We start from the raw sequence: 12,824 nt of genomic DNA, 5'->3' as shown, positions 1-12,824 counted from the left end.
GTCGGATTCAAAGGCCGCCGACGGGTGCAGGCTGATGCATGGCGGGCCTCCCTGAGGGGGTCCCCATTGGGTGGTAGCCAGCCGCCCCTGAACGTATGGGTTAGCGGGCGGTTGTGGCAAACCCGGGGGGGAATCCGGCGCACGGCTAGCCGTGTGGGGGAGTCCCCGTTGGCCCGGCGCAAGCCACCCATGGCCGTGCTGACTGTGGGGCACCGGTTCGGTGGCCAAGTCAGACGGGCCTTGTCCACCACCCTCGCGACGACCCGTAATTGAGGCCGCGAGGGTGTGAAAAGCTTCCAAAAATTCCTCCCTCGAGATCGGGTCCCCGCCCTTGTGACGTTTGTCACGGTGGGGGCGACCAGAGGTGGAGCCGCTCGAGCTGGGGCTACGAGGGCGGGCTTTCTTGCCCTTTTTGGAGGGGCGTCCCCGAGCAGACTCCGTTGTAGTGTCGGAGGTCGGCTGCGGGGCGGGAATACCCGAGCAGCGGGTAAACCCTGAAGTAGAGGGCGACCCTTCGGAACGTAGCGTTCCGACGGGGCCCCAAGGGGTCTGTACCCCGTTGCCAATCTCTTTGGCGACCGCCATTGCCCCAAGCCCGATAGCGCAGGCTGCCTGGTCAGGGCGGCGGTATAAAAGGCCATCCCTGGGCACCGCGGTACTTGCGTGTGCACTGTGGGGGGCCGGGTGCACTGAGCCGTGGAGAGGTAATTTCTCCGGCTGTGCATGCCCTGTACCCAGCCCTGGGTGCACCGAGCCGTGGAGGGGTACCCCCTCCGGCTGTGCGTGCCCCGCTGGCTGGCCTGGGATCGATGGGGCGGGCCCCGTAGTGGAGTCCCGCTTACCAACTCGTCCCTTTTTGGGTGTCGCCCCGGTACTGAGCGATTTTTTGGCCTTACCGGGGCGTTTCCCCTTCTGTCGGGCGGATCCCGGCGGAGACGGCGAGACCGTAAGGTCCCCCGCTCGGCCGGTTACAGATCCGTCAGCCCCGGCAGCCGGCTGTGGCTGAGGGGGCTGACTGGGAGATTGTTTTGGCGGCGACGTAATGTCACCGCCGCAATCCCCCGAGGACTCGGGCTGTCTCGGAGGGATGTAGGTCCCACCTTCAACGACAAACCCTGTCCTCCCCGATTTCTTATAACTCATAATTAACTCACTTCAAGAAATTCACACAACTCTACAAGAAATTCTCTTACAGACTATCCTTTATTTTCTATCGGATATCTGTCTAAATTACACTCTTATTAGCTAAAAGGGGCAAAGAATCTACCTCAATACGGACAATCACGTACTCACGTCCGCTGTCTTTGCCGGCTAAGAGAAAAAGAGGACGCCGACGTGTTGCGCATGTCACAGGGCGTTGGGGATGGGACTCTTGAGGGCGCTATTGTGTGTAAAACTCTTAGCTATTTGCCTGCCGGCATAGGGAACAATGCAATTGTAGTATTCGCTCTACAGGTAAGTAGAGTGAAGTAGACCCAAGAGTTTAACATCGACAATATAAGTTATCACACAAGCGCGAGTGGAATACGGAAAAATATAGCGTTTCTGCGTCCCATATCCAACGAGGCCGAAGGCCAAGTTGGATATGGGACGCAGACGCGCTATATTTTCCGTATTTCCACGAGCGCGCGTGTGATAACGTATTTATCTTCAAGCAAACTTGGCGCGTGACATAGAACACACAAGACGCATGGTTGTGATATAAGCCGTGCAATATAGCTTTTTATCACCACTCCATACTGCGAATCTGATTGGAGGATTAGCGCGTACTTGAAGATAATAAGGCCATGTCAGATTACAGGCACAAACAATCAGTAACAGATGTTCTCAATTGTAACTAGATACTAATAGACCCTTGTATTTGGCATGGTAGGTAACTACAAGATTTTATAATACCATGGTCAAGTTACGCCAAAGTTTGGGCCAGTTCATTGAAAACAAAAGCCACAACTGCGCGAAAGAAAAAATGAAATCCGGAACATGTTATGAAACCGTTGTTGTCTTTACTTAGGTATGTACTGATATCCCTGTGACAACAATATTCTCAACAGCAAAAAACTTTCCAGCTATCCCCAAAAATTAATCCCCAAGGTGAGCACGGAAAACTTTGATAATTCCCGTAAGTAAGTGTCTTATGTAAACACCTGCAATCAGAAAACAATCCAATAAATCACCATGTCTAGTATCCAACCTTCACTCACCAGAAGTGTTTGAGGAGTCTAGGGCTGACTGGGTTCCTGCCTCCTCCCATTGGAGCACAGGCTGCACACAACGTCACATCAAGAATGTTCTGTTTGGAAATTGTTCAACACAATATTAGATTCAAACATCACTTAGTATCTGATCAGTGTTGCAAACTGCACACCAATACAGCCATCCAGAACATGTACACCAAAATACCACAAGTGGCTGCATGTTGTGTTAAATTTCTCATCTTCAATGTCTACCATTTTTTTTATAAGGTGCACAATATCTGGTGACCCATTCAAAAGCAATGTTCAATGGAAAACGCTAAAATAATGTGTACTGAACGTTGAAGGCATGTGTCTTACAGCTAGTTTTTATTTTATTTTTTTATATATTTTTTTATTTATTATTGATATCCAACAGCGGATAGCCACCACTTACAGGAATCATTACAAACTATGTACAAATATAATAGTTTTAATTTATAACAGAGGGTATTTACACGAGTTACGACGGGCTATACTTCCTTTTGCTTGAATTAATTTGGAAACTGTGTACTGTATGAAGGGTCTGGACCTCCTTGTCTGGACACAAAGGGACACGTTGCCTTTAGGATGGACTTTGGGCTATAAAAAGCATTTGTTATGAAATAAATATGGTTAGAAAGATGTTTTAAAGCCATTATACACTTTCGGTTAACAGTATTGTCCAAGTCCCACACTTCGTGTATCACAACTTATATATAAAATAACAAACCTGTGAAAATTTAGGCTCAATCAGTCATCGGAGTTGGGAGAAAATAATGGGAAAACTCACTCTTGTTTCCGCTGTTTCTCCGTGTCATGACGTGTTTAAAATAAATCTGTATTTCTCGCTAACGAGAATTTATATTGTTTTAATGTTTTCTCAAAAAGTAAAGCATTTCATGGAACAATATTTCAAGAGAAGTCTTTCACCATTACCTTCTGTAAACCCTGCAAGTTATTTCTGTTAAATCTGTGAACTTTTTTTTTTTTTTTCTGTACCGAAAGTGTCCAATGGCTTTAATTTGGAAACTGTGTACTGTACGAAGGTCTGTACCTCCTTGGGACACAAAGGGACACGTTGCCTTTCGGATGGACTTTGGGCTATAAAAAGCATTTGTTATGAAATAAATATGGTTAGAAAGATGTTTTAAAGCCATTATACACTTTCGGTTAACAGTATTGTCCAAGTCCCACACTTCGTGTATCACAACTTATATATAAAATAACAAACCTGTGAAAATTTAGGCTCAATCGGTCATCGGAGTTGGGAGAAAATAATGGGAAAACTCACTCTTGTTTCCGCTGTTTCGCCGTGTCATGACGTGTTTAAAATAAATCTGTATTTCTCGCTAACGAGAATTTATATTGTTTTAATGTTTTCTCAAAAAGTAAAGCATTTCATGGAACAATATTTCAAGAGAAGTCTTTCACCATTACCTTCTGTAAACCCTGCAAGTTATTTCTGTTAAATCTGTGAACTTTTTTTTTTTTTTTTCTGTACCGAAAGTGTCCAATGGCTTTAATTTGGAAACTGTGTACTGTACGAAGGTCTGTACCTCCTTGGGACACAAAGGGACACGTTGCCTTTCGGATGGACTTTGGGCTATAAAAAGCATTTGTTATGAAATAAATATGGTTGGAAAGATGTTTTAAAAGTGGAATATAAAGATCCACAAAAATATCTCTTGAACTTTGGTGGTTTTACTTTTACTTCATGAACTAACACGGTTTCCCCTGTTTGGTAGAACCAAAAGTTCACCTCCCCAACAAAAAATACCAAATTATAAAATTTCTTCCACAAAATAACCTTGTTTTTGTTTTTAAAATTTCAAAATCTATTTTGTCCAATACCTTCCATGCCAGTTTCTTAGTGTCGTAGAATCCACCTAGCTCCATGAATTGTCTCAGAAGTTCTAATGGAGGCTGAGCTCCGTAAACCTCAGGCGCTGGTAGATTTAGATCATCCACAAATACCAGAACCTGAAATAGGAAATAAAAGGAATTTATGTAAAACGCTGTCCTCGAACAAAAAAAGCTTATGGACCATTGGCATGGAGTAGCCATCTTGTGGTCTTTTAGAAATCACTGTTGCCAAAGTGAGGTTGGAAGGGTAAAACAGTCTGATTCCTTACTATCTTGATGAACAGAGTAACCTATTACAAACAGGAGACATGACGAAGACAACAGCATACATACTTGTCTAAACAATGTTATTTTATGGTATTTTACAAGAGAAACAATTTTCAGGTTGCTAACGGTACTATTTTCCTCTGAATAAGTTAATTTAAATAATTACAGATTTCCCCGCTGCAACCAGGCTTTTCCCATACAAGCTAGTGTGCCGGGCCAAATTCATTAAGACAAAAATAAAAATAAAAATCTTCAAGGCAGTGGACACTATTGGTAATTACTCAAAATAATTGTTAGCATAAAACCTTATTTGGTAACAAGTAATGGGGAGCTGTCAATAGTACAAAACACAGTGAGAAATGGCTCCCTCTGAAGTAACATAGTTTTCGAGAAAGAAGCAATTTTCTACAAATTTGATTTTGAGACCTCAGATTTAGAAGTTGAGGTCTCAAAATCAAGCATCTGAAAGCACACAATTTCGTGTGACAAGGGTGTTTTTCTTACATTATAATCTCACAACTTCGACAACCAATTGAGCTCAAATTGAGCTCAGGTTGTTAATTTATTTATATGTTGAGATACACCAAGTGAGAAGACTGGTCTTTGACAATTATCAATAGTATCCACTGTCTTTAAATCAATCTAGATTGCAAAGTAGAGCTTCTAAAACCAAACATAAACATCAAGCACACACATTATGCCAGCCTCATTTTAATTATAATAGCGTGCTTTAACCAAACTTGCACAATTTTGGTCCAAAATGCTCCCTGTTTTGTAAAGTCCTAGGTAGAACTTCAGCACTTGTCCTGCCCATTTTACTAACTTGCCCATTTCTTTACTGAAAATAAGGGCACATTTTGAAGCATTCGGGTAAGAAACTTAAAATAAGTTCACATGTTATTACCTTTTTGCCTCTTGGTCCAACCATGGTGTCCCGCCCTTTCTTGATCAGTTTATGCTCAATCTGTGCTCGGACCCTTGCTGCAGTGGTCTGTGCACTCAGCTGTAGAGTAGTGGCTATCATACCGCTGGTTGAACGACGAACTTGACCCGTTATGAAGGTTAAGTCCATCGTATCTGCCATACCAAGACCTGAGAGGTGGAGAGGTCAATGGAGGAAGGTACATGTAGAGTTAGAGCGAGGGTAGGATAGGTTAAACACTTTCCACTTGAAACCTCACAGTGTAAAGTTGGCCATCTTTATGGGCAAATAAATCTGTTTTTTGAATGCACAACTATTGATGTGTAAATACCATGGGTTTTATCACTTTTCTTGCATGATTGGCCAATAATGCACTCGGCTGTGTGTAAAAATGTGACCACTTGACGTGGCTCAAAGCTAAAAACCAAGCCGGTAAAGATGCAACCGTCTATATAAAATGTCACAGCAAAATGCAAATTCTTGGATATTAAATGAATATTCATTCCTTTCCTTCAGAGATGCTGCATACATTTGTTCAAGTTTTTTTTTACTTTGTGTAAATATTCATGAAGGGCTTGGTGCCAGGACCCAATTGGCCATGGTTGTACGGGGTCAATATTAATTATTGCCATTTGAGATTTGATGTCTGAGCAGTGGTTTCAGGTCACCTTCTTTTGTTTAGAGTTTCAAGCTTAGTTTAGAGAAACATAACAATATGCCTCAGGAAACTTGCCAGCTGACATTTGTTTGTTTGTCTGTTTGTTTGTTTGTTTGTTTGTTTGTTTGTTTGTTTTGGGTTGTTTGCTTGTTTTTGTTGCGGGGAAGCAAATCATTTATATGAACATGGTGAGGTGTGTGTAAGTGGCTCACACCCTTCAAGAGAAAATACAGAAGTAGGTGATGACAACATTAACAACCCTGTGAGCACTAACAGCTCAGGCTCAAATCTGAAGACTCCATGCTTAAATTAAAAAACTTCAAAACATTTGACAATGCCTATAAGTCAGAGTTGAAACCATAGCAAGAGTTAGAGCCTAAACCCCTGTTCGCATTGGACTTAATTTGGGTAAACTAACCGAGCCAATGGGTAACTTACCCATTTTAAGTCCAATGCGAACAGCCCAGGAAGTTTTCCTCCCAGGTAACTTACCCGACCCGAATGGGTAGTTTAACCGAGCCAAAGGTGCCCAGGAATATTGACCAGGTCAGTTTAACCGAGCCAGAAAGTCCAGTGCGGCGCCAACTCGGTTAAATCTCCCATCCGTCCGTGACCCGAAGAAGCTGACATGTTTTGTCATGGAAGAATAAGATTTTTGTGATTATCAAACTATTCAATGTTACGCAGGGGGCCAGCTCGGTTAGTTTACCCACGGTCAAATAAATCCAAGTGCGGACGGTGGGAAAGTTTTTCCGTCGGAATGTTACCCAGCGTCATGGTTAAGTTACCCAAAATATTAATCCAGTGCGAACACGGCTTTAGCCATATGTACACTGTGTATACCAAAGCAATCGTCTTGAAAAGCCTATAATTAAATCTACTTACCACTATCTCCGTCATCATCGCCAAGAATGCCAGCAGTCAGAGCACTAATATTAGACAAGATATTAGTCCCTCTCTCTGAATAGTGGAAGACATCCCCCAGGATGGTACCGAGCTGTGTCAAGGCTCCCTTCTCCTTGCTTAAGAGTTTCAACATGTGGTTGACGATAGCAGATTTACCAACTCCAGAGTCACCTAATCATCAGAGTCAATTCATAGTGTTGTTTATTTTGTGAACGCATCACATACAAGAAAAATGTTCAAGATTACTCATAAAATCTTATTATAGAATTATTATATTGAATAAATATTTTGGGGTTGAACAAAGAAGATTTGACAGAATAGCATTTGAATTAACGACCTCAAGTTTAGCATACCGCTCTACCAACTGAGCTATCTAGCCCTACCTTGACGGTCTCCCAATTTTGTCAATATCTTTGTTCGAGGGTGCCAGTCAGGAGCCATACAACTATTAGTTGCAGTGTAGGCAGGGATCACACCCACGTTTTTGGAGAGAGGGTAGTCCTTTAATCACAATCGGAAGTTATAAATACATTTCTTTCTGGATAAAGGTTTTGTTACCCCGACTTTATCATAATTCATAAACCTCAGCAATCACCTTTCATTGATATTTGTATCAGCAAGTTATATACACAGAAGTTCTATAAACTGGTAAGATGATTGCAACAGCAAATATCGTTCACATTCTCAACCAAAAAAGTCCAGATGACATACCTGTGAGTAAGACGGGGTGTTTGTTCACCAGCAGTAAACCAGCTAGGAATGAGTATCGGACTGTATCCACGGTGGGTACCAGCTCATTGTCTTCCCTGGTAACCTTCTTACTCATCTGTGTGGTTAGACCCATCTGTTCACCGAGGGAGACGTGACTCACGCCCTTGTCGATCAGGGATTTGGTTGAGGGAACCAGTTCCTCCCAAGGAACAAATTTGCCACTCTCAAGGCTGACAAAGAAGTGAAAGATTGTGCGACTACCAGAGGGCAAGCGGACTCCTGTGAAATGAGAGATAACCAAGATCGGTCAACTATACAGTATTTTGCATTTAAAGGTAACACGGGCCCAGTTTCATGCTTACCAGCAATTGGGCTTACAATAACCATTCTCCACTTTCTTGGCAAGGGCCAAATTTCTACGCTAGCTGTGTAAGCGAATAATGCCTAGTAACCTGGAGTGTGCATGCGCACAAGCAAAAATCTCTGCTAACCTGTGAAATGCGCTTGGCATAAGCGCGGAATTCCCTGCTTCCAAAAGCGCAGATTTTCTCTTTACAGTAAGTGGAGCCATAAAACTTGGCCATGGTTTTTGGGAAGAGTAAATTCATTCTTCTCTTGTTGAGTACAGTTCATCAAATTAGGTGGTCAGGTTTTCGAGAGGACAATGCAAAATGGTTTGGTTTTGTAAAGGATTTTGTGTAAGTGCATTAATTTTATGAAAGCAATAAGCAGAAACGGTCTGCTTACAGGTTGTATGAAATTCTTCCAAAGACATAAATAACAACTGTTTGGACGTAAAGTAAGTAAAACTTATATTATTATTAATGACCTACCAAGAGGTGGTTCAGTGTCAAACATATCATGGACAAATGTGTCAAACTCGTAGGCGATGTTAAGATCCGGTACTTCAGCCTTCTTCCCCTTGGCACCACCTCCTCCTCCTCCACCACCTCCCCCTCCTCCTCCTCCTGCAGTACGAGGTACTGAGATACCCCCGTCATCATCACTATCATCTTCTCTCTTGAGATTGCCACCGATGGACCAAGTGTAGCAGAACACAAAGACCTTGCCAAGTAAACCCAAGAGCTGCTCAGGGTGCTTCAAAAGGTACCACTCCTTGGAACTGGATTGATCAGGAAAAACAAACACAGTTTCTTAGTTTATTTTCTTCAATTCAATTCAATTCAGTCCAATGTAACATTTAGTTCCTTACTCACAGTAAGAAAAGACAGAAGCATTGGAGTAAAAACATAACAATACAATACAAGCAAAGAGTAGACATGACCAATGGTAATGATACTGAACAAACTTAACAATATATAAGCTGTTTGTGGGTTTCAGTTTGCGATAACACCATGTGTATTAATTAAATCTACTTTGCAGTCTGGATTTGTTCGTTGGGAATTTGTCTTGCTGTTTATTATACTGCCGTGAAGTAGATTTTAGAATTTGAGAGACTACGTATTTTTTAAAGAACTGATGAACATCCTTTGAAAATTGTTTCTTTACTTCACAAAAATCTCTACGTAAAAAGCAGCTAGAATAACAGTGCTCTTTAAATGAATGGAGACTGATTGATTGGAAGTATTTTTGCTCAGCAAAATAGTGTTGCTAAGCAACCATTTTGCTTAATAGCTTTATACTATGTGACCGTCCACTGACCTGTTTTTAGATTGTTGCCTCATTTTCTCAATTCTCTCTTTCTCTTTCTCTTTTTCTTTTTCCTTCTTCTTCTCTTCTCGTCTTGAAATCCGTTTTCCACTGGAGCGAGACGGTGGACCGGCAGAACTCTCAGTACTTGATGGCCGCTCTTCATCTTTTCATAAACAAGTTGAAATCATTAAAAAATACTTTGATGAGTTTGTCCAGAGAGGGCGCCTTATACCACGCAAGTTGGAATTGGAGAATTTGGAACAGTAAATGGCAGCAGACTTACCAGGTAAACTTCCAATGTCAATAGGTTAATGTATTTCTGAGTGTGCACACATTACCAAGAACTAAGGATCAACCTCGCTACCATGGGCAGCGCGCCGTATCGATACCTCTCATCACTAACCCCTGGTAGTGATGTACTGGGAAACAACGCTGATTGGCTCAGGAAATTGGTTATGCATTAGATGTCAAGTGCGTGAGCGTAGTTTTAAGTTTGCGTGCACGCCCGTGTTTTTATGACACAAACACGTTTTTAAAAAACAAAAACAAAAACATTCTTCAAGACGAAAGACATGCGTGCGCGCGTAGAAAATATTGAATAATGAATATGTACGCTCATTAATGGCGTATTTAAATGTGCTAGCATATAGCACAGCACATTTAAATTGGCCAATTCCAGGGGTTATGATCGAGCAAGGCATGCTGGGAAAAAATGGCGCGGTGAGATCGATCACCCCTGGGAACGAGGTTGACTAAGGATTTACCTGGTAGGTCTGGTCTCCCATTGGGTCACACAGGTGTGATAGCCTACGTAGTAATGTAGAATGTGCCAGCCTGGGAATCCAGGGACTGCACACGCGCGGCATCTGCATACTTACTAAAGATTTCTCGCCGAAGTAAGTAATGCATGGCTATAACAAGGACATACATGTATCTATGCAAAGCAGCTCCATTGAATGTTTTAATGATGTAAGTTTCATCATTTGGAAGAGTGGAAAGAATATAAGAGAATTAATCAGTGGTCCATTATTGTTACCAATGTTTTTTTCTGTGTCCATATATTTTGATCTTTCAGTCGGAATTTAGCTCATGCTAGTTTGACATTTTACACAAGTCATTGGCCATGCCACAGCTGCGCAATACAATAACCAATAGGAGAATACAGTAATCAACTACAGTAATCAACCCAACACACACACATACAAAACAATAGTTATAACAATAATATATTCCTACTTCAGTCTTTGGTCAAAAAAGGTTTGTTGGTAAAGTATCACACCCCATTCCATAAATTCACTTTCTTACCTGGGTTTCCGTAGCCTCCATTCTTCCCAAGGAAGTCTAGGAATGCATAGAGTAGATGGCATAGCATGGATACCATACTCATGTTGGTAGCAGCAAGGATTTGATGGGATGAGAAGTGACTCATGAATTCCAAGCCCTTGTCGACGCTCTTGTCAAACAGCGATAGAAGATGCTGCTTACCACTCTCTGGGATCTAAACGACAAATCAAAAACAATCCATGCGGAAAAGAACAAAAGTTAATCAGTGGTAACAAGCCTTATATATAAATGATGTTTGAGGTGTGAAGTGTGTGTAAGTACAAGTTATCCCTTGAAAAATTATAATTTTGAAAATATGAGGAATTGTGTTTTCTTTTACCAAATTTAGTCCCAAGTGCAAGTTGTAATAAAAATCATTGTACGCCAAAAAACGAAATAACTATTCATAGTGACTGAAAGGTTGGGTTATTGACCCCTTGCATGTGCGTCACACGCGGCGACCGATGCCACGCTCACCATGTTGGTGGGCAGTTGGGTTTACGTGTATTAACGCCGCGTCGCCTAAAATGCACACTTCACTGCATAACGCACGGCATAGAGTTATATATGAAAACGCACAGTGAAGTTGCCCACCAGCATGGCGCATTCAAGATTTGTCTGATGATGACGTCAGGTGAAATGGGTCAATACTGGGTAATGAACCTGCATAAAATGTTGAAATTTGTTATTGGACATGTTGGAAAGCCTACTGGTTATAAAGAATGTAATGGTAGTAAAGAATCATGCGAAATTATGGCATCTGAAGTGCCCCCAGTGATCAGAAATCAATAAAAGAATGTCAACAAAATTGAACCTCAAACATGTGTCAAAAGATCGCCTGATAATGCAGGCTTAAGGAACCCTCATTTGAACTTTGCACTTTCCTTTGTAGAAATAAACTGTGATTTTGCTGAACTGTGTTCACAGGACAGGGTTAGTGTAGATTCATTATGGGATTAGGAAACATCAGAAAACTAAACTGCTTAGTTTGAATCTATTGTAAGCTTATTTGGTTGAGTTTGTACCGGTACTTTCATTTGTGACACAGATGTGCCGATAACACTTGAAGTTGACTTAAACTTAATTTCGCCTGTAAATGTTAAAGCTTATCTAACATACAGTCATCTTGGAGACTGTAATTGGTTTAAAGCTTAGAGGAGTGTAAACTTAGATTTTAGTGATTTCTTACATCTCTGGGAAGTTTTGACAACCAAGTCCTCACATAGGGCCGCCATCCAAGATCAACAGGATCCTTTTAAAAAGGAAAAAAACAACATTTAACAGATAATTAGATAAAATAATTCTACAACCTTAAAAAAAAATATTGCATAATCTGCATTAATAGGAACCTTAGCCTCATGGTACCTTTGTAGCTTTGTTGAGTGATGGACATTTTTTGGAAATAAAAATATGACAATAAAAAAAATAACCATTGTATTATTTGTCTCTGTTTCATTTGGTTCTCTACAAGCGGTTTTGGACGGACTCGTTGATGGTGCGGGCAAAATCATCCAGCGCCGGATAAATATTCAAAAAAACTGCTGTCCTTCCATGCCGCTGGTTGAAATGACTACACCCCGGAATGTTCTGTGTTGAACAACATAAACTGCAGATTGGTTCAGAAAATTTTGTGAAGCCCCGATCAAAGTGGCTAAATCTGTTTAAAATGCTACTCACCAAATAGACCATGGCACATCTACTAATGGTGGCCGGGCTGGCCTGGGAAAGGTTATCGACCTCAAATAGCAACCTCATCCCCGGAGTCAGACCCACTCTCTCCCCGTTGGCAAGACACAATAGTTTACTGTCGTCCAGCACCGTGTTCAGATTCTCCACCCAGAGGGTATCCACTGGGCCGTCTAAGACAAGCCACTGCCAGTCGTGGGGGACTTCATCACCGTGACCCTGGGCAGGATTCTCCTGGCCATCCTCCATGAGTTTGTGCTCATCGGTCAGTCCGCTGTTGGGCTGATCGTGGTGGGAGTCGGTGGTCATGGACTGTGGAGTCCTGGGAGTATTCATCTGTGTGTTTTTGGGTGGGGAAAGGGGGGGATGAGAAGGGATACAGTTAATATGACAAAATTTGTTCATTAGATCTTTCAGTGCCCTTTTTTTGCGTTTTGAAAAATACTCTGTAAAAATGAAAGTCTTCCTCACTAAACAAAATGTACCTTGCTGATTAGTGTTGTCTTGATACAGATCATCAAGTCATATAAGTACTTCTTGAGTGGTAGAGCCCTTTTGTTATAATATGAACATTATGGGTCAATCATGTATGATTTCTGACACTTTTGAGAACATAACAAAT

General features: G+C 41.7%; 1 protein-coding gene across 1 annotated transcript in view; it reads right to left on the bottom strand.

Moving 5' to 3' along the window:
• Positions 1–12,824, bottom strand: part of LOC117295212 (dynein heavy chain 6, axonemal-like) — a 119,364-nt gene that overhangs the window by 49,294 nt on the left and 57,246 nt on the right. The window contains exons 44-53 of the mRNA XM_033778163.1: positions 12,194–12,538; positions 11,706–11,768; positions 10,499–10,691; positions 9,203–9,356; positions 8,374–8,663; positions 7,541–7,819; positions 6,809–7,000; positions 5,248–5,435; positions 4,065–4,193; positions 2,202–2,290 (exon numbers count right to left, since the gene is read on the bottom strand). Of these exons, the coding sequence (XP_033634054.1) occupies positions 2,202–2,290; positions 4,065–4,193; positions 5,248–5,435; positions 6,809–7,000; positions 7,541–7,819; positions 8,374–8,663; positions 9,203–9,356; positions 10,499–10,691; positions 11,706–11,768; positions 12,194–12,538 (1,922 nt within the window). The remainder of the gene's footprint in view (positions 1–2,201; positions 2,291–4,064; positions 4,194–5,247; positions 5,436–6,808; positions 7,001–7,540; positions 7,820–8,373; positions 8,664–9,202; positions 9,357–10,498; positions 10,692–11,705; positions 11,769–12,193; positions 12,539–12,824) is intronic.

This window comes from Asterias rubens, chromosome 1 (assembly GCF_902459465.1).
Source record: "Asterias rubens chromosome 1, eAstRub1.3, whole genome shotgun sequence".
Classification (NCBI taxonomy): Eukaryota; Metazoa; Echinodermata; class Asteroidea; order Forcipulatida; family Asteriidae; genus Asterias; species Asterias rubens.
The sequence above is the reverse complement of the archived record's forward strand: the minus strand, read 5'-3'. Positions and strand labels throughout refer to the sequence as shown.